Below are 20,812 nucleotides of genomic sequence, written 5' to 3' on the forward strand. Positions count from 1 at the left end.
AATTTAATAGAATTCTAATGTAATTTTGTTAGTTTTGAAAGAGATTCTAAGCTAAGAGTCTTGAGGATAAGGATTGAAGAAGAGAAAATAGAAGAAAGTGGAAGATTTGAGCTTACAAAGAGCAAAGAATAATGAAGCTAAGTGCTGGGCGTTACCACTTTTTGCAAGGAAAGTGATCATTCCAGAGCTCAAGTTCAGAGGCTAACCTGCGCGTTAACACTTTTTTCAACAATAGTAACCACATCATGAAGAAAGGCTCTGCGTTATCACTATTACAAATAATAGTGATTGTTCCAGAACTGGGGTAAGAGGAATCAGCTGCGTGTGATCACTATTTTCAAGAAAAGTGAACATGCGCAAGTTTGGGTAGAAGGAATAAGCTGCGCGTGATCACTATTGCTCAGAAAAGTGATCATACGCATAATCAAAGGGCAAAACAAGCTACGCGTTGCTACTTTTGTCAATAAGAGTGATTGTTCTAAAGAGCATTCCAACAAAACAAGCTGCGCTTTGTTACTTTTGTCAATAAAAGTGATCGTTCCAGAGAGCATTCCAACAAAACAAGCTGCGCGTTGTTACTTTTGTGAATAAAAGTGATCGTTCTAGAGAGCATTAAAAAAAAAAAAGTTGTGCGTACCGCTTATTGTGAATAAAAGTGAACAACGCATGATATTTGAGACAATTCATCTCTGCGTTGCTATTAGTATCCACAAAAGTGGTTGTTCTAGCTATGAAGATTACCAGAAAGTCTTCTGCGTGGTTACTTTATGTTATAAAAGTAACTACGCCAGAAAGGCAGAAAATTTTATAAATATGAAATTAGCTCAGAGATTAGGAATCTTTTCTCATTTTTTTTCATTTCCATACCTTAGGAGAGTTAGAGAGGGAGAATGGGAGCGACTTCCAAGCTTTGAACCTTGAGGAATCAAGCTGGGGATCGGATTTATGAAGAAATTTTACAGCTCCTATTCTTCTACTCTTTCTCTCTCTTTTTCTTTTAGGAACATGTTCTGATTTCTTTCTGTTATGGATTGATGGATCTGATTTTGATATTGTAAATTGATTGTGGATCTGGATTTTAAGATCTTGATTGTATTGAATGTTTAATTCTTTCCTTAATGCAATTCTTGAATTAGCTATTCAATTGAATTGAACCTAGAGGATTTTCATCAATGGAAGTTGAGTTAATTTCTCATATTTAAATTGAATGTCAAGGTTATGGATATCTTAGGGATAAGAATTTGTGATCGTGTGATCTCTTAATTTCTCATACTTAATGCAATGTTTGATTGATTTACACCTAAGGAATTAGGGTAGTTCATTGAATATTAGGATCATTAAGGCAAAGAATTGTCCTTCGATTAAATAAGTGAAATTAATCATCAATCAATTATGGAACTTAGAGTTCAGATCTACTTCAATTTTGCACTTGATAAAGAGGTGAAATCAGTCCTAACTCCATCCACACATCATTTCATTTCTAAATTCGTCACTCTATTTTGCTGTTATTTTCTTATTTCTACACTTTATTGCTTTTGTTTGCAAATGCTCAAAACATATCCAATATTCATTTGGCTCAACTAGTTATTAATTTGTGAAGTGGTAATTGATAGAACTAATCCCTTAGGACGATACTTGGGACTCAAATGAATTTCAAATTTTATTACTTGCTACAATTACCTAGTACACTTGCTAGTTAGTGTTCTCTCAGCTTTGTGACAAGTTTTTGGTGTTGCTGCTGTGGATTATTTACTTTCAATATCATTAGTAGCAGAGAGATAGCTAGATTGGACATTTCTTTTTGTTGTTTTGCTTTCTAATTTTTCTGTAAATTGTCTAATTTTTCTGTATAATTTTTCCCTTCATTTTGTGTAGTTTTCTGTACTATTTTCTATTGTTTTCTGCATAATTTTGTTTTTCTTTTTTCTGCATACTTTCATTTTTCATTTTTCTGCATAATTTTAATTTTCATTCTGCATAATTTTCTATGTTTTCAACATATTCTGTTTTGTAGTTTTCTTCATAATTTTTACATCATTTTCTATTGAATTCTGCATGATTCTATTTTGTATTTTGCTGCATAATTGTCTAATTTCTCTGCATAATGCATTGTTGTTTCTGCATTTAGTTGTACTTTTTTGCAATGTTCTGCAATAATTTTCTACATGATTCATTTTTACTTCTCCATAATTTTCTAAATTCATTTATATTTTGTTTCCTTTCTTTTTGTATACAAGGAAAAACCAAAAATAAAGTTGTTTTATTGTTTGATCTAGATACAGACAACGCTCTTAAGTAATTGAAGAGTGAAGCAAAGGCAAGGAAGTTGCAAAAAAAAAAGTGCAAAAGATAACATCCACTTCTGAAGAACCAAGTGTAAGCCAACCACTACCAAAAGAGAACAATATGACTGTAAACAATATGATAAGAACTTTGGGAGATTATGCTATTCCAACTATACAGGGTTATAATTTGAGTATTGTTAGACCAACAATTCAAGCTAACAGTTTTGAGATCAAACCTGCATTGATAAAATTGATACAGCAAGATTAGTTCTCTAGAAATGTTTTAGATGATCCCTATCTGCATATCTATAATTTTCTACAGCTATGTGACACCATTCGTATCAATGGTGTAAGTGAAGATGCTATCCACTTGAGATTATTTCCCTTTTCTCTTAAGGACAAGGTTAAATATTGGCTTCAAGCTCAACCACAAAGAAGTATCACTACTTAGACTGACTTAGTGAACAAATTTTTAATTAAGTACTTTCCACCATCAAAATTTGTCAAGTTGCAAAGTGAAATCACCTCTTTTGTTCAACAAGATGGTGAATCTCTTTATAATGCATGGGAAAAATATAAAGATCTACTAAGAAGATATCCTCATCATTGCATTCCAGAGTGAATGCAAATCCAAACTTTCTACAATAGGATGAATGTTGTCACAAGAACCATGGTAGATGCAGTAGCAGGAGGTTCATTGAATACTAAAACTGTAGAGGAAGCTTAGCAATTAATTGGCATGATGACAACCAGCATGTATTAGAATTTCAGTAAGAGGCATGTTGCAAGTAAGGAAGAATTTGAAGCAAAGGCACTTGAGACTTTGATCAACCAAAATCAAATAAAAAATCAATTACTTTCTGAACAACTTGCAACCTTGACTCAACAAATCAATACTTTTCAAGTTGGAGTTGCAAAAACAAGCTACTTGATATGTGACTTATGTGGAGGAAATCATATGAATGGAGCATGTGATGTATTTACACCAGAATCTCAAGAACATATTAATTACTTGGGTGATTTTTAGAAGTCTCAACCTCTATTCCATTCTGATTTTCAATATCAAGCCAATTTAAAACTTTTTATGATAATTTAAAACTTTTTCCCTCATGGAACCCAATTTTTCCAGATAGAAAAGCATGTTGAGTAATTATTATTAGCATTATACTTTCATTTGGAAACTAATAATTACCTAACTTCTTTACTTTTATGTCTACATTAAACTTTAAACCATAGATGTGAGTTTTGAGCTTTAAAGGAAATTTTTATCTTAATTTAATTAATTGTACCCTTTTTCTCATTGTTTTGTGTTATTATCTCCTTAGGATTTGTGCTGTAGAACTTGACTTGGAACCGACTTAATACTTCTCTTTTTAATTGCATGTTTTAATGTGATTGAGGCATGATAGGATTTTTATTCCTAGCTTTTCACATGTTTGAGATACAACTAGTTGTCCACTTTGAGCTTTATTGATTTTCTTGGTCCCTTGCGTTGAATTTATAGAATGTTTTGATAACCTTGAGTTTACAAATGGAGCAATTGAGTTGTTGAATTGTTTGATAAATTCTCCTCTATATCTCTCATGTGCAAAAAGAAAAAAAAAATTAGCAAAAAGAAAAGGAAAAGGGTTACATATGACTGAAAGGAGAAATGAGTAAAGATATTGATTATATATAAAATATAAAAATTACTCCAAGAACTTCATTTGTAAACTTAGGAGATGTTTGTAATTTTTATAATTTATTACCCCTTTATATATCTCCTTCCTTTCATTTATCTTACCTCAATTATTATAACTCCTTGCCCACATTATAACCTGAAAAAGACCTCATGATTTTTACTTGCATTTAATTTATTTAGTAGAGAGTTGATTTATAGTCAAGCCTATGGTAGTACACTTTTCTTTAGGAGAACTGAGTGATATCTCATTTTGTCCCTTAGTGAGAAAGGAAAGTAGAGTACCTTAATTTAATATTTGAGTGAAAAGTATGAAAATATAAAATTCTAATTGTGAATCCTTTTGATTGCTTATGCTCAGTGATATTACTCTTGTTGCTATCTTTATCTTCTTTATCTCGGCTTCCTTGTGTGTATTGTGTTTCAAGTTATTCTGTTATTCTCTTAATCAGCACTTTGCTAGAGGACAAACAAATAGATAAGTATGGAGGAGTTGATAAGTATGTAATTAGGCCATCTTTTATAGCCCATATATTCATATTTTACCTTTATTTTATTTGAATTTTATACTAATTTATATATTAATTGTGCAGTTTGGTATAAAGAGGCCCGCAAGTGGATTTTAGGTGCATTCTGGGCCCAAATTGATGGAAGATTAGGGCTTCATAGCAGTCAACACACCAGACCCTTTCAACAAGCATAGAGGGTGCTTCAAGCCCATGCACGGTCGTGCTTAAGGCCTTGCACGGTCATGCTCATCTGCGAGAAGCCCCATTATAAAGAATCTTTAGGGTTTTCAAACCCTATTAAAAAAAGGAAACCTCAGGCATTACAAGGAAGACTGTTTTACACCTTGGCTTTTGCTATTTAACCTCGTCTTTCTTCTAGGGGAATCTTTGGCATATTCTTAGCGAAACTTGGAGCTTCAAGCGCCTGAACTTGAAGATTAGGAACTCATCTCATTCTATTTTGCTTTTCTTTATGCCTTTGTTTATGATTATTTTAGTTCTTTTATTTAGTATGAGTAACTAAGTCCATAGCTAGGGCTATGGGAACCATCGTTCATGAATTTAAAGGATTTTGATGTTTGAATCTAAATTTGATTTTCGTTTTGTGATTAGATTTTATCCTATTGAACTTTTTTCTTAATCCTAAATTAATTATATCATCAGGCGACCGTACATCGGTTAATCAATAGATCTATAGGGTAAAACGAGACAAAGGATTAGGTGGACTAAACCAATCTTTCTCTTCTAATCGTTATTAAATTAACAAGTTCATAGGCTTCTTAAGCTTTGGTAAATTGATGTCTTGCATCACCATTGGGGATGTTAATTTAGAGAAAAGAATATTAATATTGCATGACCATTGGGTATTAATAGTATGAATGATTGATAATCACAAGAAAATCAAATTTAGAGTTAAACAGAAAAATAACATAAAAGATTGAATGAGAAAACTCATATGCCCTAGGTTTCTCTCCCATAAGTTTAACCAAGACATGCATTGTATTCTTTACTCTTAGTTTTATAATTGATTTTATAAATTCTTGTTTTAATTAATCTCATATCTTTGAAGCTTAAACAAATAAATTAAGAAATTCTTAGTAATTTGAAATCAATCCTTGTGGAACGATATTTCGGGAACTTAATTTAAAAATCCTTTATTACTTCTTGATGGGTACACTTGTTCTCCAAATAGCAACTACGTGATTGAATCCCTGAATCATCTCATCTCGAGCGTGGATTGCAAGACCAATTGATTGCTCCGAGTTTGTCTTTTCACATTCCCACAATTCTTGATTAAGATTTGTGCATGCATAATTTGATTGAATTTGATTTTATTCTTGAGTGTAAGATCGATTGATTGATTTCTTTTGCATTCAAGGTTTAGGAAAATTCGGTATAGTAATCATAATTCGTGTTGGTGATTCTTGGCTTTAATTTGTGTTTGTTTTAATTGCTTTAATTCTTTCTCTTGGTTTCAATTCGTTTTTGTTTAATTTTTTGTTGGTTTCTCTTTGTTTCCAATTCATTTTGTTTTTAATCTATGTTTTCATTTTTAATTTGCATTTTCATTTTCATCTGCGTTTTTGTTTTAATCTGCATTCATTCATTTTGATTTGCACTGGTTTTAATTGCTTTCATTTTTTTATTTAATTCTGGGTTTAATTCAATTTTCTTTTGCCAATTTACGTTTTTGTTTAATTTCTTGAAAATTATAAAACCCGCAAATTAACCACCATTGCATGTTCAAAACTGGAAATAGAATGAATTTGTGTCCTTGTGAGATGACCTAAGTTTACTCCCTAAATTGCATAATTATTTGAGAAATTTAGTTTTGTTTGAAACCAATATGAAGTGGTTGTCACTCATAGGACAAGCTGTATTGTTGCTTTTTGAAAGACTATGTACTAGAGGTCTATTTTGATGTATATATACTTATGGGTTTGTTTAGATAAATGCTTTGGTATTTTGATATACTTTTGTGCGACTTGCAGTATCTACGGGCTTACTTTTGATCTGGTTAGTTATTAATGAACATGCATGTTATGTTGTACCTTGCTGAAATGAAGTAACTACTATATAGGGATGTTGCAAGAAACTGTTGAAGTATGATGGTATTGCAGGTGCCAGGACTTAGGATGTGATAAGCATATATATATATATATATATATATATATATATATGACTGTGTATTGAAATTATTTTGTTTGAATGATTGAATGGCCTAGTGATTTCTACTTATTATGATTTTGGACTCGTTACAGAAGTGGCATACCTGCCTTTAGAATTTTATAATGAAGAGAACGTATTACAATGCTAATTTTATGCATTCTACATAATGTTTGGACCGAACCTTCCAGAAAATGGATGATGTTTAATGTATTTAAATAGTTTGATGCTTCACTTTATAGTTTGTTGCCATGCTCAGCTCATAACTATAAATTTTACTCTTGAGGGATAGATTATCCACGTTAACTCTCTCCTCTAACAGTGAAAGAGGGTATTCCATGTCTACATGTATGTACCACGATGACCTATTTTAGAGATAGTATGCGTAACAATTGTGACATGACACAGTGCAACTAATTTTGAGATGTCAAGGGTGATCAGTTCTTAACATGCAAAGTTCAATTCGATAAGATAAAAATCAAATATTAAAAAGAAATCAACATTGTTATTAAACATAAAAATCACATAGAGTGTGCAATAGGATCTGTAACGCCAAATTTTATAATAATATTGGATTATTAATATAAGTATTAGTATTGTTATTTGAATTATGTTGATGGTGCGCATTCTAGGCTTGGTCTCGCTGTAGGATTTGTAATGCCTAGACAACTAATTAGTCTTGTTGTAGCGAGATGGTCTCGCTATAGCGAGATTATGCAGAAAACAAGATGCAAAATTGTTTGATATTTTCGCTGTAGTGAGAATGAGTCTCGCAGTAGAGAGAAATGCCTCACTACAGTGAGAATATTGCAACTCTTGGGCGTATTTGAGGGGTTTAGAGTTTGGGAAAACATATTTTCCACTTTTCCTTTATCTCTCCTTCAATTCTCTTGACTCCTAACCCTTTTCACTTATTAGATTGCCTCCAAAGCCGTTTGTGCGCTAGATTGGAGGTTGGGATCGCGTTTTGGGAAATTGGAGGTAAGTTTCATGAGCTAAGGTTTGCGTTTTTACCCCTTTCTTCATTCTCCTAGATTTCTCATGGAGTTTTTCGTGTATTTAGGACGAAAGCATGTGTGGGGAACCCTTTGATGAAACGAATTTAGCTACTCGTCATGCAAAAGATTGTTGTCAATCCTCATCAAATATGCAAAGAAATAAATGCAGTACTAGGGTGTTGTCCTAGGTCGTCTCCAAGGAATTTTTGATTGAGAACATACATCGAACAAGTGTGAACATGTATTTTAAAGCAAGTAAATTGGGGGGAGGTTTGTCAATTTTTAGATTTTAATCAAGAGCAAAGTGTAAACTAGTGAAATTCAATCAATTAAAATGAGTAATTCCTAGTCAATCAATGAGTTCCATCATTATTCTTTCAAATGATTCACTATTCCCCTTTCTTTCCCTTGAATTAAGTTAATCTAATAAGCGAAAATCAACTTTAACATCCCAATTAAAATTAAGCATCTTAATGGGCTCCAATCTCTATTCCTAAGATTAAGCAACCTCAAGGATTAATCAAAATTAAGCAATTTTGAATAAGAATTTCGTTGGGTAATTTAGGGTTCATTAAGCAATGTTTCCTTCATGCAAATTCTATTTCATTCAAAGATTGAGGTTAATAAATTCAAGGAAAGAAAGATTTCTATTGCAATTAATCCCAAGAATTCAAGATTCATGTGCATTGACTAGGAATTATAAGGAAGTTTAGCCCTCCATGTGGATAGGCTTCACAAATGAAAGGAAGAAATGCAAGAACGTAAGTAACATTAATGTAAATTCAACCAAAATCAAAAGGGAAATTGGAAATTAAAACCTATAGAGGACCCTTGGCTGTCACCCAAGACTCCAATGTTCTGAAGAAATGTCTCAATTTGGCAAAGGAAAATTGTGTAAAATGTAAAAAGTCCCGTACCCTAATTCCTAAAATCTATTTATAGTTGATGACATGTCACCAAAGTGTCCACTTTTGCCTTTGAAAGTGTCCACGCATAGGATGGAAGGGTTGCCACTTCTCTGGAGTTGCCACTATTTGTGCTGAAAGTGGCTACTTTAGTGCGCGTGGCTACTATGAGAGCCAATAGTAGCTACGCGCAGGAATGCTTCAAAATCAGCGTCCTGGAGCTTCTGGAGTTGCCACTTTTGGGCTTGATAGTAGCTACTTTGGTGCGCATGGCTACTATGAGAGCCAATAGTGGCCACGCGCAGGAATGCTTCAAAATCAGCGTCCCTGGAGCTTCTGGAGTTGCCACTTTTGGGCTTGATAGTAGCTACTTTGGTGCTTTTAATGCCCAGACTTGTTGTAGTTGCCACTATTGCTTCTAAAAGTGGCTACTTTGAGGGCAACTTTCATCCAAGGGCCAAGATTTCTCAAAATTAACTTGGGGACTCTGCAAAATTATTAAGATAATTAAAATTGCAATCTATATCTATGTAATTGAATGCAAATTAACCAAAAATTAATAAACCTATGATATTTACTCAAAATGTGATTTCTCTATTATTTGCACTATCTAAGTCCATTTTTTCTATCAAGGAGCACCAAAAAGACAAGTAAAAATATAATAAAAAGTGGATTCATCACCCTTCTACCGTCGTTTGTGTTATGTGTCTTTATTTTGAGGTAAGGGAGACTTTACCCTTATTTCTTTGTGCTTAGAATTCGTTTATATTATTATGTAGTGGAATGTGATTGATTAGAACATAAGAAGATGTGTGTTTTGATGAAAATGATTTGATTGTAGTGGGATTGTGATGGAAAGTTTGTGTGGAATATAATGTGGTTGATGTTGAATAGTGTGTGTGATGAAAATGGTCAAATGTGTGTATAAGTGCCATGATTGAGAATGTGGGTGAATGTGTGTGGATGACATGTTGATTTTGATTGTAGATGTGTTTGACATGATTGGAAACTAATGAATGGTTACAGCGATACATTAGGGGTGTGGATGATGGGGCAGTAGAATACCTTGGAGAAAAAAGGGTGGTGGTGACACCAACAGTGAGCGTGGATGCACCACAGGCCAGACACTCTTCTCCTGACTCGGCCTCTAACCAACACCTTTGCTAAGAGGCCCATGATCGCACACGTTGTATTCGTGAGGCGGGGCTAACTGGCTACCATTTATGGCCTGAAACTGAGTAAATCCATGGGTTGAGGGCGTCAAGAAACTGTGATCACAGTGCCACAGTGAGCGTAGCTAACGTGCAGTGAGCGCAAGTGTATGTGTGAAATGATTGAAGGTGCAGTGAGCGCACCTGTGTATGAATTGATATGTAAGTATATGTGTGCGTTGTTGGAAAGAATATATTAATGTTGTTAAAGTGTGATTTTATCATATTAGTGGTTGTTATGAAATATGCAAGGTGAGTCTCAATGTTTGTGTGTGATAGTGTAGAGGACTCACCCTTACATTTATTTTTCAAGTGACCAAGACAATCAGCTCAGTGAATGGGATGAATGACACTGTTATAGGATTAGGATTTATATTTTATTTTGAAAATTGTAATTTGTTGAAAGAGTCCTGTAACATTTATTTTGATTCAAATTTATAACCCATCTCATATTTTAAAATACTTTATTGAAATTCTGTGTTGGAAACAATTGAAATGAAATTTTATTATTTTCATTCTATTGTGAAAATATCTCATTGAAAAACATTTAAAAATAAATTAAGGTGTTACAAGATCCATCATAGCCCTAACTATAGATTTAGCTACTCATGACAAAACAAACAATGAAAAACATGATAAATAAATTCATAAATTGAAAAGAAAACTCAAACTGAAAAGGTATAAAAGGAGAAAGAATGAAAATAACTCTCGCTCTCCAAGGGATGCTTAATAACTCTTGCTTAGACTTCGAAGGTACACTCATCATCTTTACCAATGATCTCCAAAACTCTCAATGGTTAATTAAGTTGGGACTTAAGAGAAGAAGATGGTGTGTAAAAAGTGTTTCTGTCAAGCATAAGGCCTCTTTATATAAGATGTACACCAATAATTCTCTTATGTTTAACTATGAAAATTAATAATAAAATAAGCTTCAATTACATTAATATAAGTCGTAGAACACTGTGGACTTATCATAGACTTATGAAGCACACCGTTGTTCTTCTTCTGCTCTTCTATATATATATTGACCTTATTTTCATAAGAAACCCTTTGATTCTTAATTAAGGTACTAGGCATGGCTTCTTTTTCTCATGACATCATGCCCATTTATGGTTATATCTTCTTTTTTTTTCAATTCAATGCTTCCTTTTCCTTTTTTGGAGGGAGTCATCGTAGGAAGCAGTCTGAAGAGAAATCCTTCTTCTTCCCAAGAGCCCTCCTTTCTCGTCTCTTTTACTGTGAAGCTGTTTCTCATTAAGTCAGATATGACAGAAATTTCATTAGCAGCTTTTATTCAACCGTTAACGGTAACAAGTTTGGTGTAACAGAGATTGAGCGAAAAAGAGAATTCAGAGTAGAGAGAAAGACAGTTCAAACTCAAGAAAAGAAAGAAGCTGAATATACTTCATTGATTGAAAGAATGAAAGATACTACTTACAAGGTCTATGGTGACACCTATATATATATATACATGCATCTAAAGGACCTGACTAATAACAAACTAACTAACAGATAAAGCTAACTAACAAACTGACTAAAAATAAAAGAAAAGAAAAATGGAAGCTTAATTATTGTCCGGTATTAGCCCCCCGCAAGCTGGAGAATATATATCAATCATTCCCAGCTTGGACAAAATGGCATGAAAGCTGGTATGAGCAAGAGGTTTGGTAAGAAAGTCAGCCAACTGGTTTAAAGAAGATACAGGCAGAAGCTTAATTAAACCTGAGAGGAGTTTTTCCCGGACAATATGGCAGTCGATCTCAATATGTTTAGTCCGTTCATGGAAGGAATCATTATGAGCTATGTGTATTGCAGACTGGTTATCACAGAAAAGATTGCAAGGAGTATTTGGTAAGCTGTGAAGATATTTCAAAAGGTGGTGAATCACCTGTATCTCGCAAACAGTGGAGGCTAAAGCTCTATATTCAGCCTCGGATGATGATTTGGATATAGTGGTTTGCTTTTTGGTCTTCCAAGATACTAGAGAAGAACCAAAGTAGATGCAGAATCCGGTTATAGATCGCCTAGAATCAATGCACCTTCCCCAATCTGAGTCACTGAATGCATGAAGCTTGAAGTCTGATTTCGACGGGAAGAATAGCCCTTTTCCTGGTGAAGCTTTGATGTACCTGAGGATGCGATGAGCAGTTTGAAGATGTATATCAGTAGGTCTGTCCAGGAATTGACTTAGCTGCTGGACAGAATAGGATATATCTGGTCGAGTAGAGGTTAAGTACAAAAGTCTACCAATGAGTCTTCTGTAAGAAAAAATATCAGATAGAGGATTTCCAGTGTCTTTGGACAACTGAATAGAGGGATCCATGGGAGTTTTTGTTGGCTTTGAGGCCAAAAGACCAGCATCAGATAAGAGTTCCAAAGCATACTTTCTTTGGTTTAATGAAATTCCCTTTGAAGATCTGGCAATTTCAAGTCCAAGGAAGAATTTAAGATCTCCAATGTCTTTGATGCGAAATTGTTTGTGTAAGAAATCTTTGACGTGATTAATTTCAGCAAGGTTACTTCCCGTGAGAACGATATCATCAACATACACTAATAGAGCAGTGAAACCGGTTGAAGTGTACTTAGTATAAAGCGTGTGATCAGAAAAGCATTGAACGAAATTCAGGGATTGGAGAGCCTTGTGAAGAGTGTTAAACCACTGTCTGCTTGCTTGCTTCAGCCCATACAGCTATTTCTTGAGAAGACAGACTTGATTTGGTTTTAGAGAAGAGAGTCCTTGAGGAAGAGTCATATACACTTCTTCATCTAAATGTCCATGAAGAAATGCATTGTCAATGTCCAATTGATGTAGGTGCCAGTGCTTGGCTGCTGCAAGTGAAAGGATTAGCCTGAGTGTAGTCATCCTTGCTACCGGTGAAAAAGTATCCAAGAAATCAATTCCTTCCACTTGTGTATACCCTTTTGCTACGAGTCGGGCCTTATATCTATCAACAGTTCCATCTGGCTTGTGCTTGAGCTTGTAAACCCACTTGCATCCTATAGGGATTTTTCCTTTTGGTAGATAAATAAGAATCCACGTATTGTTTCTCTGTAGGGCAGCAATTTCTTCTTGCATGGCTTTCTTCCAATTTTCATCTTTAACAGCTTCGGAGTAATTTCTCGGCTCCATGATAGTGGATATGTGTGCAACAAAATTCTGATATTTAGGAGGCAACCTGTTATAAGATATTACATAGGAAAGAGGATAAGTAACAGAGGACAATTGTTTTTCAGAGTCAGAAAGAAGCTTCACTGATGATGTAGATAAACTGCAGTGGTAATCCTGCAAGTAGGTAGGAGCCCTCCTTGTTCTGGCGGATTGTCTCCCAGGCTGAGCTTGATTTAGGTTGTGATTAGGTGCTTCATTCTGACTCTGGACAGTAGATGTGGTCATTCCATTTGGCTCGTTGACGATTGGAGTATAATCAATGTTGTGCTCTTGTGGTTTTCTAGATTGACTGATATCGTGGTTGTCCTGTTGACTAGAATAGTAGGGAAAAACATGTTCATGAAACACCACATTTCTGGAAATGAAGATCTCTCTATTCTTGAGGTCAAAGAGGACAAATCCTTTCTTTCCTTGTTTAAAACCTATAAAAACACATCTCTTTGCACGAGGATCAAGTTTGGTTCTGTTGTTAGTGAGAGTAGAAGCAAAACACAGTGAACCAAAGACCCTTAACATGGAAAAATCGGGAGCAGCAGAATGCAAGACTTCATAGGGACTTTTATCCCTGAGTACAGGTGTAGGAATCCTGTTGATAAGATAAGCTGAGTGCCCAACTGCATATGACCAGAAGCACTTAGGCAGATTGGCTTGGAAGAGAAGAGCCCTTGTTACATTAAGAAGGTGTTGGTGCTTCCTTTCAACTATAGCATTTTGTTGAGGAGTTTCAACACACGATGTTTAATGAATAACTCCTTTAGCAGCATAGAATTGTTCCATATTAAATTCAGGACCATTATAAGTTCTAATTACCTTGATTTTGGTATTAAACTGGTTTTCTACTAAAGCAAAAAAATTTTGGGTTAAACTTCTAGCTTCGTGTTTACCTTTCAACAGATAAACCCATGTGTACCTTGAAAAATCATCAATAACAGTAAGAAAATAAACATGACCATGAATAGAACTAGTAGAGAGGCCCCCAAATGTCAACATGAATCAAATCAAAAATTTTATTAGATTTAGTTTCACTCAGAGTATATGGCAATTTCCTTTGTTTAGCAAAATGACATATATCACAATCAAAGTGTCTATTATTACTGATGAAAGGGAATTGTTTCTGTAAAACATTCAATCTATCCAAAGAAAGATGGCCTAACCTATAGTGCCATAGATTTTTATTAACAGCAACCAAATTACAATTATCAGTGTCTGTATGAAGCATGGAAATATAAGAATGAGTGTCTGTAGGATCCTTCAAGAGGTAAAGCCCATCTCTAATCTCAGCTGTACCAATCATCTTGCAGGTACTGGAACTCTGAATCCAGCAACAAGAACCAGAAAAGATTAGCTTGCAATTTAAAATAGTAGTCAGTCTGGATATAGAAATAAGATTGTATTGAAAATTAGGTAAATAGAGAACATCTGTTAAGTAAAGAAAGGGAGAAAAATGTATGGTTCCAGAAACACTAGTCACAACAGAATTTCCATTCGGAAGATTCACACGCACAGGTTTAATATACTTGTAAGAAGTAAAAAAGGATAAAGAAAAGCATATGTGATTTGTAGCACCCGTATCTAAAATCCACTTATCTTTAAATGCTTTACCATTATGAGTAGGAACGGTGCTATGTTGTTGTACTGTGGACAGATTCACTTGCACATTGCTGTTATGATCAATCAGGTTCTCGTTGGAATTTTGTGGAAGCAGGGCAGCAAGTTTCGGTGTTGTTCAGCCGTGAACCCGAACGTTTGTTCCTGGGCACCGTTGCTTATCTCTCCAGTGTTTGCCAAATTGTCAGAAACCACCACATTAGCTGTCCGATTTGCGTATTTGGGGTTATTGAATTTGAACCCTGGGGGAAATCCATGTTTCTTATAGCAAACATCTACAGTGTGTCCCATTCTTCCACAGTGCGAACATATTTTTCCAGTCTGCTGTTGAAATTTCTGATGATTACTGCCTTTGTAATTATTGTATTTCCTCGGTTCTTGGTTAGAGCTTTCACTGATGTTGACGAGAATCTTAGAATTTTCGGAATGTTCGACATGGAACTGCCTTTCTTGTTGAGCGATGAGGGAATATACCTTGTTGATAGTAGGAAGGGGATCGATAAGCATGATCTGAGATCTGACGTTAGAATATTGTTCATTTAACCCTTTCAAGAACCTCACCACAATATCAACATTCCTTTGATTCTTTAGTTTGGTCAGGGCACCACAAGTGCACCTCGCATTACAGGTGCAAACAGGTATTGGATTCAAAACATCAAGTTCATCTAATAAAATTTTCATACCCGTATAATACTTGGTTACAGACAAATCTCCTTGTTTGAAACTATAGATTTCTTCTTGTAACTCAGAAATTCTGAAAAGATTTGCATGAGACAACCTTTCTTTGAGTTCTGCCTAAACGTCTGAAGCTTTGTTTCTCCATATAACAGATCGAGCGATCTCAAAGCTCATAGACTGAATAAGCCAACGGAGAACATAGGTATTACATCGCTCCCAAAAAGGATGAATAGGGTTAGTTGCGTCTGGTTCTGGAATTGTACCATCGATGAAGCCAACCTTGTTCTTGGTTAACAGACTCATCTTCATTGATCTGGACCAGGTGTGATAGTTCCCATCTGTTAGAAGATCTGGAACAAGAACCATTGTTAGGTTTTCGTTCGGATGAATATAATATGGACATGCTGGACTCTGCATATCCTCCAAAGTATACGTTACCATGATCAGAGTTACGCAACAGAGCCCTCCTAAGAGAGCTCTGATACCATAACAAGTTTGGTGTAACAGAGATTGACGAAAAAGAGAATTTAGAGTAGAGAGAAAGACAGTTCGAACTCAAGAAAAGAAAGAAACTGAATATACTTCATTAATTGAAAGAATGAAAGATACTACTTACAAAGTCTATGGTAACACCTATATATATATATACATACATGCATCCAAAGGACCTGACTAATAATAAACTAACTAACAGCTAAAGCTAACTAACAAACTGACTAAAAATAAAAGAAAAGAAAAATGGAAGCTTAATTATTGCCCGGTATTAAACGGAATCCCTACAATGTAAATCACCTCTCGTTGCCTTAGTCTGCTAGATACTTTATTTATTCCTTTTTAGCGATTTTGCTTCTTTTCCATTAAGCGCCCATGCTATCCCCTTGAATATATTTTATTTTTTTCATGGGCCACCTTACTTTTGCTTTCCCATCTTGCCCTTATTTTATTATTTGGTTCCCAAGATAAAGGAGTGAGATAAATTGAATTGGACGAGAGATGGCCAGAAATGTGATGCACGCGGTTCAGTACTACGCCTATGGGCGAGGACCCAATGGCTTGAAGGTTAGTGATTGAAATTTGAAATTCAATTATTGGTTAACAGAATTGGTGGTAACTGAATCTGAATCTGAACTGTAGCACGTTGAAGTTAACGTTCCGACTCCAAAGCCAGACCAAGTTTTACTGAAACTTGAAGCAATTAGCATAAACCCGATCGATTGGAAGATTCAGAATGGTCTTCTGCGCCCTTTGTTTCTTCCAAGAAGCTTTCCTCACATACCTTGTACGTAAGCTATACCTAACTCCCAATTCCCTCCATTTATTTCTGTAACTAACATGCAATTCCATCCAAACAGGCACTGATGTCGCCGGAGAGATAGTTGAGATTGGCACGCAAGTCAAAGATTTTCAAGTTGGCGACAAAGTCGTTGCCAAACTCACTCATCAAGTAATTTCATTTCATGCTTCTCTTCATCCCAATTTCCCGTTTCAGTAACATCTTTATCTCTAGAAATAGTAGATTGTCCGAATTTTAACAAGTAGAGGCGTGTAATTCACTGAAGAGGCTCTGAATAGTTATACAAGATGTTTTTGTAATTGCTGTCATATCTCTGTTTGTTCTGTGTCTGAACTAGGACGGCCAAAAGATAACAAAACCTTGGATGGAAGTGTATTGCCTGTCTAACTGAAATCTTGTAGAAATGTAGAATATATATGATGATGCTCCATGATTTTCAGTGTGAAATAAATGGCATGTTACAGCTGTATGTGCTGCATGTATAGAACCTTGTCCAAGTCATACGCCATGATATTGTTATTTGTAATGCTTGGTATCTGATATCCACTTTTGTTGTTTATGCTGAGTGACAGTATGGAGGTGGACTGGCTGAGTTTGCTGTGGCTAGTGAGAGCTTAACAGCTGCCAGACCGTCTGAAGTCTCGGCTGCTGAAGCTGCGGGTTTACCCATCGCTGGTCTCACTGCTCGTGATGCCCTCACTCAAGTTGCAGGAGTCAAGCTTGATGGGACTGGCGAGCCCAAGAACGTTTTAGTAACTGCTGCTTCAGGTGGTGTAGGTCACTATGCTGTTCAACTGGCAAAACTAGGGAACAACCATGTCACAGCCACTTGTGGGGCTCGCAACATTGACTTTGTTAAGGGCTTAGGAGCAGATGAGGTTCTTGACTACAGGACCCCAGAGGGGGCAGCACTAAGGAGTCCATCTGGTAGGAAATATGATGCAGTGATACATTGTACATCTGGAATACCCTGGTCAGCTTTTGATTCTAATCTGAGTGAAAAAGGGGTGGTGGTTGATTTAACACCCACCCCAAGCTCATTTATGACTTTTGCTCTGAAGAAACTTACTTTTTCCAAGAAGCAGCTGGTGCCATATTTCGTCACTGTCAAGCGTGAAGGCCTGGATTATCTAGTTCAATTAGTGAAAGATGGAAAACTCAAGTCTGTAATTGACTCGAAGTTTCCTTTGAGCAAAGCTGAAGATGCTTGGGATAAGAGCATTGATGGCCACGCTACTGGAAAAATTGTTGTAGAGCCATAGGTACAGTTTACGTGGAGGAATTGTATTTCTAGTTTCTGCGTATCTGTACAAGGTTTGTGAAAACTCATAAAATTGAATAACAGGGCATATCATATGTTGTAAGGATTTTAAGTTAATATTTATGCTCTTGCTGGTTTGTGTATGACGATATGCTTTATTAGGCAACTTTTTTTCATGTCCTACGTGGTTTTGTGCATTCAGGAAACGGGCTAAGATAAACCCTGTGTGAAATGTGCCTAGATTCATAGAACTCCGTGGTGATAAGTGTTAATGGTGGACCGCTTGACCTCCATATAGTGAGGAATAAGCGTTCTACATTCTGGTTGAGTATTTTTCTGAAAGACGCATTAAGATGGACATAGGACAAAATTAAGTTACTTTGATTTTCGTTTAGGTGCGATCATTTTTATCATTTTTTTTTTCTCTTGCTTATGTAGCAAGAAGAAACTGTTAATCTCTGCTGCTCTGAAGAACTTTTTTCCCTTCCTCTGATGTTTAGTTGGTTTTCATGTTAATTGATGTTTATTCAGCATTCTAGTGATATGAAGTGGTTGTCTCTTCGGATGTAACATCTTTCTCGTGTTACGGAGAGGCTAAGGCTTCTCACTTGAAAGCAAAATAACGGATTGAAGTATATTTTATTTTTTTTAAATTGCAAATTTACAACGGGTTTTTGCTGATTTTGATTATGAATGGGCATGTGGGTTTTGTAGATTTTTTGTATTTATATTAGAAAATCAGTGAGATACACGAGTTCCATTGAAACGGGGGAGGGTCAAAATAGTTAAAAGGGTATTTGGGTGGGGGGCGATGAAGATTTAGGAGTGCTTATAGAGGTTAAGGATCTTTGAGGCAAATGTCCAGCACTGGCTATTAAATTAGGGAAAAGGGAGATTCAAAATAGAATTTAACTGTTCCGCCAATTGAACTCCTCATTTCACAGGGGGGAAAAATGAGAGATACTTGAGAAAAGGTGTGTGCAATCTGTGAGAAATGAACCAATCATACTAACACATGCTATATGCCTAGGATACATTTACTGTTGATATTATTTTGTTTGGATGTCTTGACAATTGTAAATAAAGCTACTTGGGCAAATTAGTTCTTTTGATCATAAGAACACGACATTTCCTTCCAATCCAATTACTTGTCCACGGTGGATCTCGAGACACAACATGGTACCCTGCATTTGCGTACAATTTGCGAGCTCCTAGATCTTCTTCATAGGCTCGAAGTGCAAGAAACTCAAAACCCCACAAAATGGAGAGCATGTCACAAGCTTTCAACAATGCGGTCGCTATTTTCCTCCTCCTGTGCTATCAATTAGTTTCTTAAGTATACACTTCACAACAACATAATAGAGATCATGTGCTGATTATCCAATTTTACTTAATCACCTGAAAGTTTTGGAGACGGCTATTCCTGATACGTAAAGGTACTCTTCTGCTTCAGCAGGAAGATGTTGAAGCACATGTTGGTCTCTTAAGACTGTGACATCTGTAACACCTACAAGTTGTTTTGATGAATCTGGTTCGTTTTTGGCTGGCTCAGCCACCAAACAAGCATACCTAAATTAACATCATACATTAGTGCCTAGCGTTGAACAAGAATGCGGATTTGCAAGGATCAATTGCTGAGAAAACGTAACACGAGGTGAAAAAATGTGGTACATTTGGATTTCATGGGATAGGGTTGAAGTAAATAGAACAACGATCAGATGCTGCATATTGTAAAAGTAATTTTATAATTCAGAAATTTCAGATCAATAACATACATAAGCTTGCTTAGATAGAACAACTTTACCTATTAGGAGGTGAGTTTTTAAGCTTGTAAAGAAGCCCCGAGAGCACTTCCGCCTAATTTCATCAAGGAAGGACAGCAAAAGGCACACAAATTAACTAAGAAGTGGGTGATTGAAAAAATATAAAGCGACTTCCTCACAAAATCAATAGTTGAATTGAAAGTTCTTAATAAAGACTACTGATACGAAATTTCCATTCATTCATAATTATTTTATACTTCAAAATATATTAAAATGAATGTAATATGTACTTTTTAAATATAAAAATGGGTTATTTAATACCATTATTGTTTGTTCCTGAAAAAATTGACCCAAAGTTTAATATGAAAAATAGTTATATCTCAATGGTTTTCATCTGCCAAAATACATAAGGGAAAACGAAAGTCATGAAGTGGGACATGTATGATGAGATCCAACCCTGTTAAATTGGTTAATAACAGAATAATTTATTAATTTCTTCCACGAACAATGCTTATTTTATTTAATCAAACTTGCATCTTCTAGGTAGACAAAGGAAGAATTAATGAAGACATTCGTTTGATAAGATTGGAAAAGAAAAAAGAGAGAAGCAGAACCTTAAAGAATTGAAAGAACAAATCGTTGAAAAGAGCGACAGGAACATGGAATGCTTGGGCCTGAACTTGAGCTGCCATCCTTATCTCATCTGTGTTTTCAATTAGTCTCCTTACCCTCCAACCATATTCACACACCAAATACTCAAACCGCTGCTTTAGCTTTCCACTGCCATTCTCAATCTGTAACCTCACTTTCTGATCAGCACAGGATAATTGTGAACTACTTGTGCTGCTGCTGCTGCTGCAATGCAACACCAAACCACTCCCACAACCTCGGCTTTTCCTTCTCACCCTGTGACACGCACTTCTGGATCCTGTTCTAACACCATGCACCGTGTTTGAGCATACAAGTTTATGTGAAGCATTGGGGTTGCTCACCAGTAAATGAGCCATACATGCATACATACATTCATTCATGCATGCACTAACCAAACAAAGAAAATGAAGGGGGGCAAGGTTAGGCTACACAACATAGTTTGCTCGCCATCCTTTTCACTTCACATTTGGTTTTGGTTGATATCGCAAAATCCATTACAGAATTCGGAGTGGGACCTGTTGGTGTTTGTGTGGCCACTCTTTCTTGTGCTCATTTATGTGGCTGCCAATTATTGATCCAGAGGCCACGTGCAATCATGTCAACCAAGAAAATTTTTATTTTCGTTTCAATCTTAAG

At 35.6% G+C, this 20,812-nt stretch overlaps 2 protein-coding genes and 1 non-coding gene across 3 annotated transcripts; 1 reads left to right on the plus strand and 2 right to left on the minus strand.

Moving 5' to 3' along the window:
* Positions 1-2,790: 2,790 nt before the first annotated feature.
* On the minus strand, positions 2,791-2,897 carry LOC113866459. The gene has a single exon (XR_003505099.1). It is a non-coding gene; the product is annotated as a small nucleolar RNA R71 (small nucleolar RNA).
* Positions 2,898-16,004: 13,107 nt separating this feature from the next.
* LOC113864315 (chloroplast envelope quinone oxidoreductase homolog) lies at positions 16,005-18,245 on the plus strand. Its single transcript, XM_027497903.1, has 4 exons — positions 16,005-16,266; positions 16,342-16,486; positions 16,560-16,651; positions 17,074-18,245. The coding sequence occupies exons 1-4, from the start codon at positions 16,201-16,203 to the stop codon at positions 17,761-17,763; spliced, it is 993 nt and encodes a 330-aa protein (XP_027353704.1). The 5' UTR covers positions 16,005-16,200; the 3' UTR covers positions 17,764-18,245.
* Positions 18,246-18,489: 244 nt separating this feature from the next.
* On the minus strand, positions 18,490-20,683 carry LOC113864316. The gene is made up of 4 exons (XM_027497904.1): positions 20,140-20,683; positions 19,567-19,619; positions 19,161-19,331; positions 18,490-19,074 (listed from the first exon to the last, which is right to left on the minus strand). The coding sequence occupies exons 1-4, from the start codon at positions 20,554-20,556 to the stop codon at positions 18,849-18,851; spliced, it is 867 nt and encodes a 288-aa protein (XP_027353705.1). The 5' UTR covers positions 20,557-20,683; the 3' UTR covers positions 18,490-18,848.
* Between the last annotated feature and the right edge of the window lie 129 nt (positions 20,684-20,812).

The sequence above is a fragment of the Abrus precatorius genome, unplaced genomic scaffold (genome assembly GCF_003935025.1).
Source record: "Abrus precatorius isolate BTA unplaced genomic scaffold, Abrus_2018 Scaffold4, whole genome shotgun sequence".
Classification (NCBI taxonomy): Eukaryota; Viridiplantae; Streptophyta; class Magnoliopsida; order Fabales; family Fabaceae; genus Abrus; species Abrus precatorius.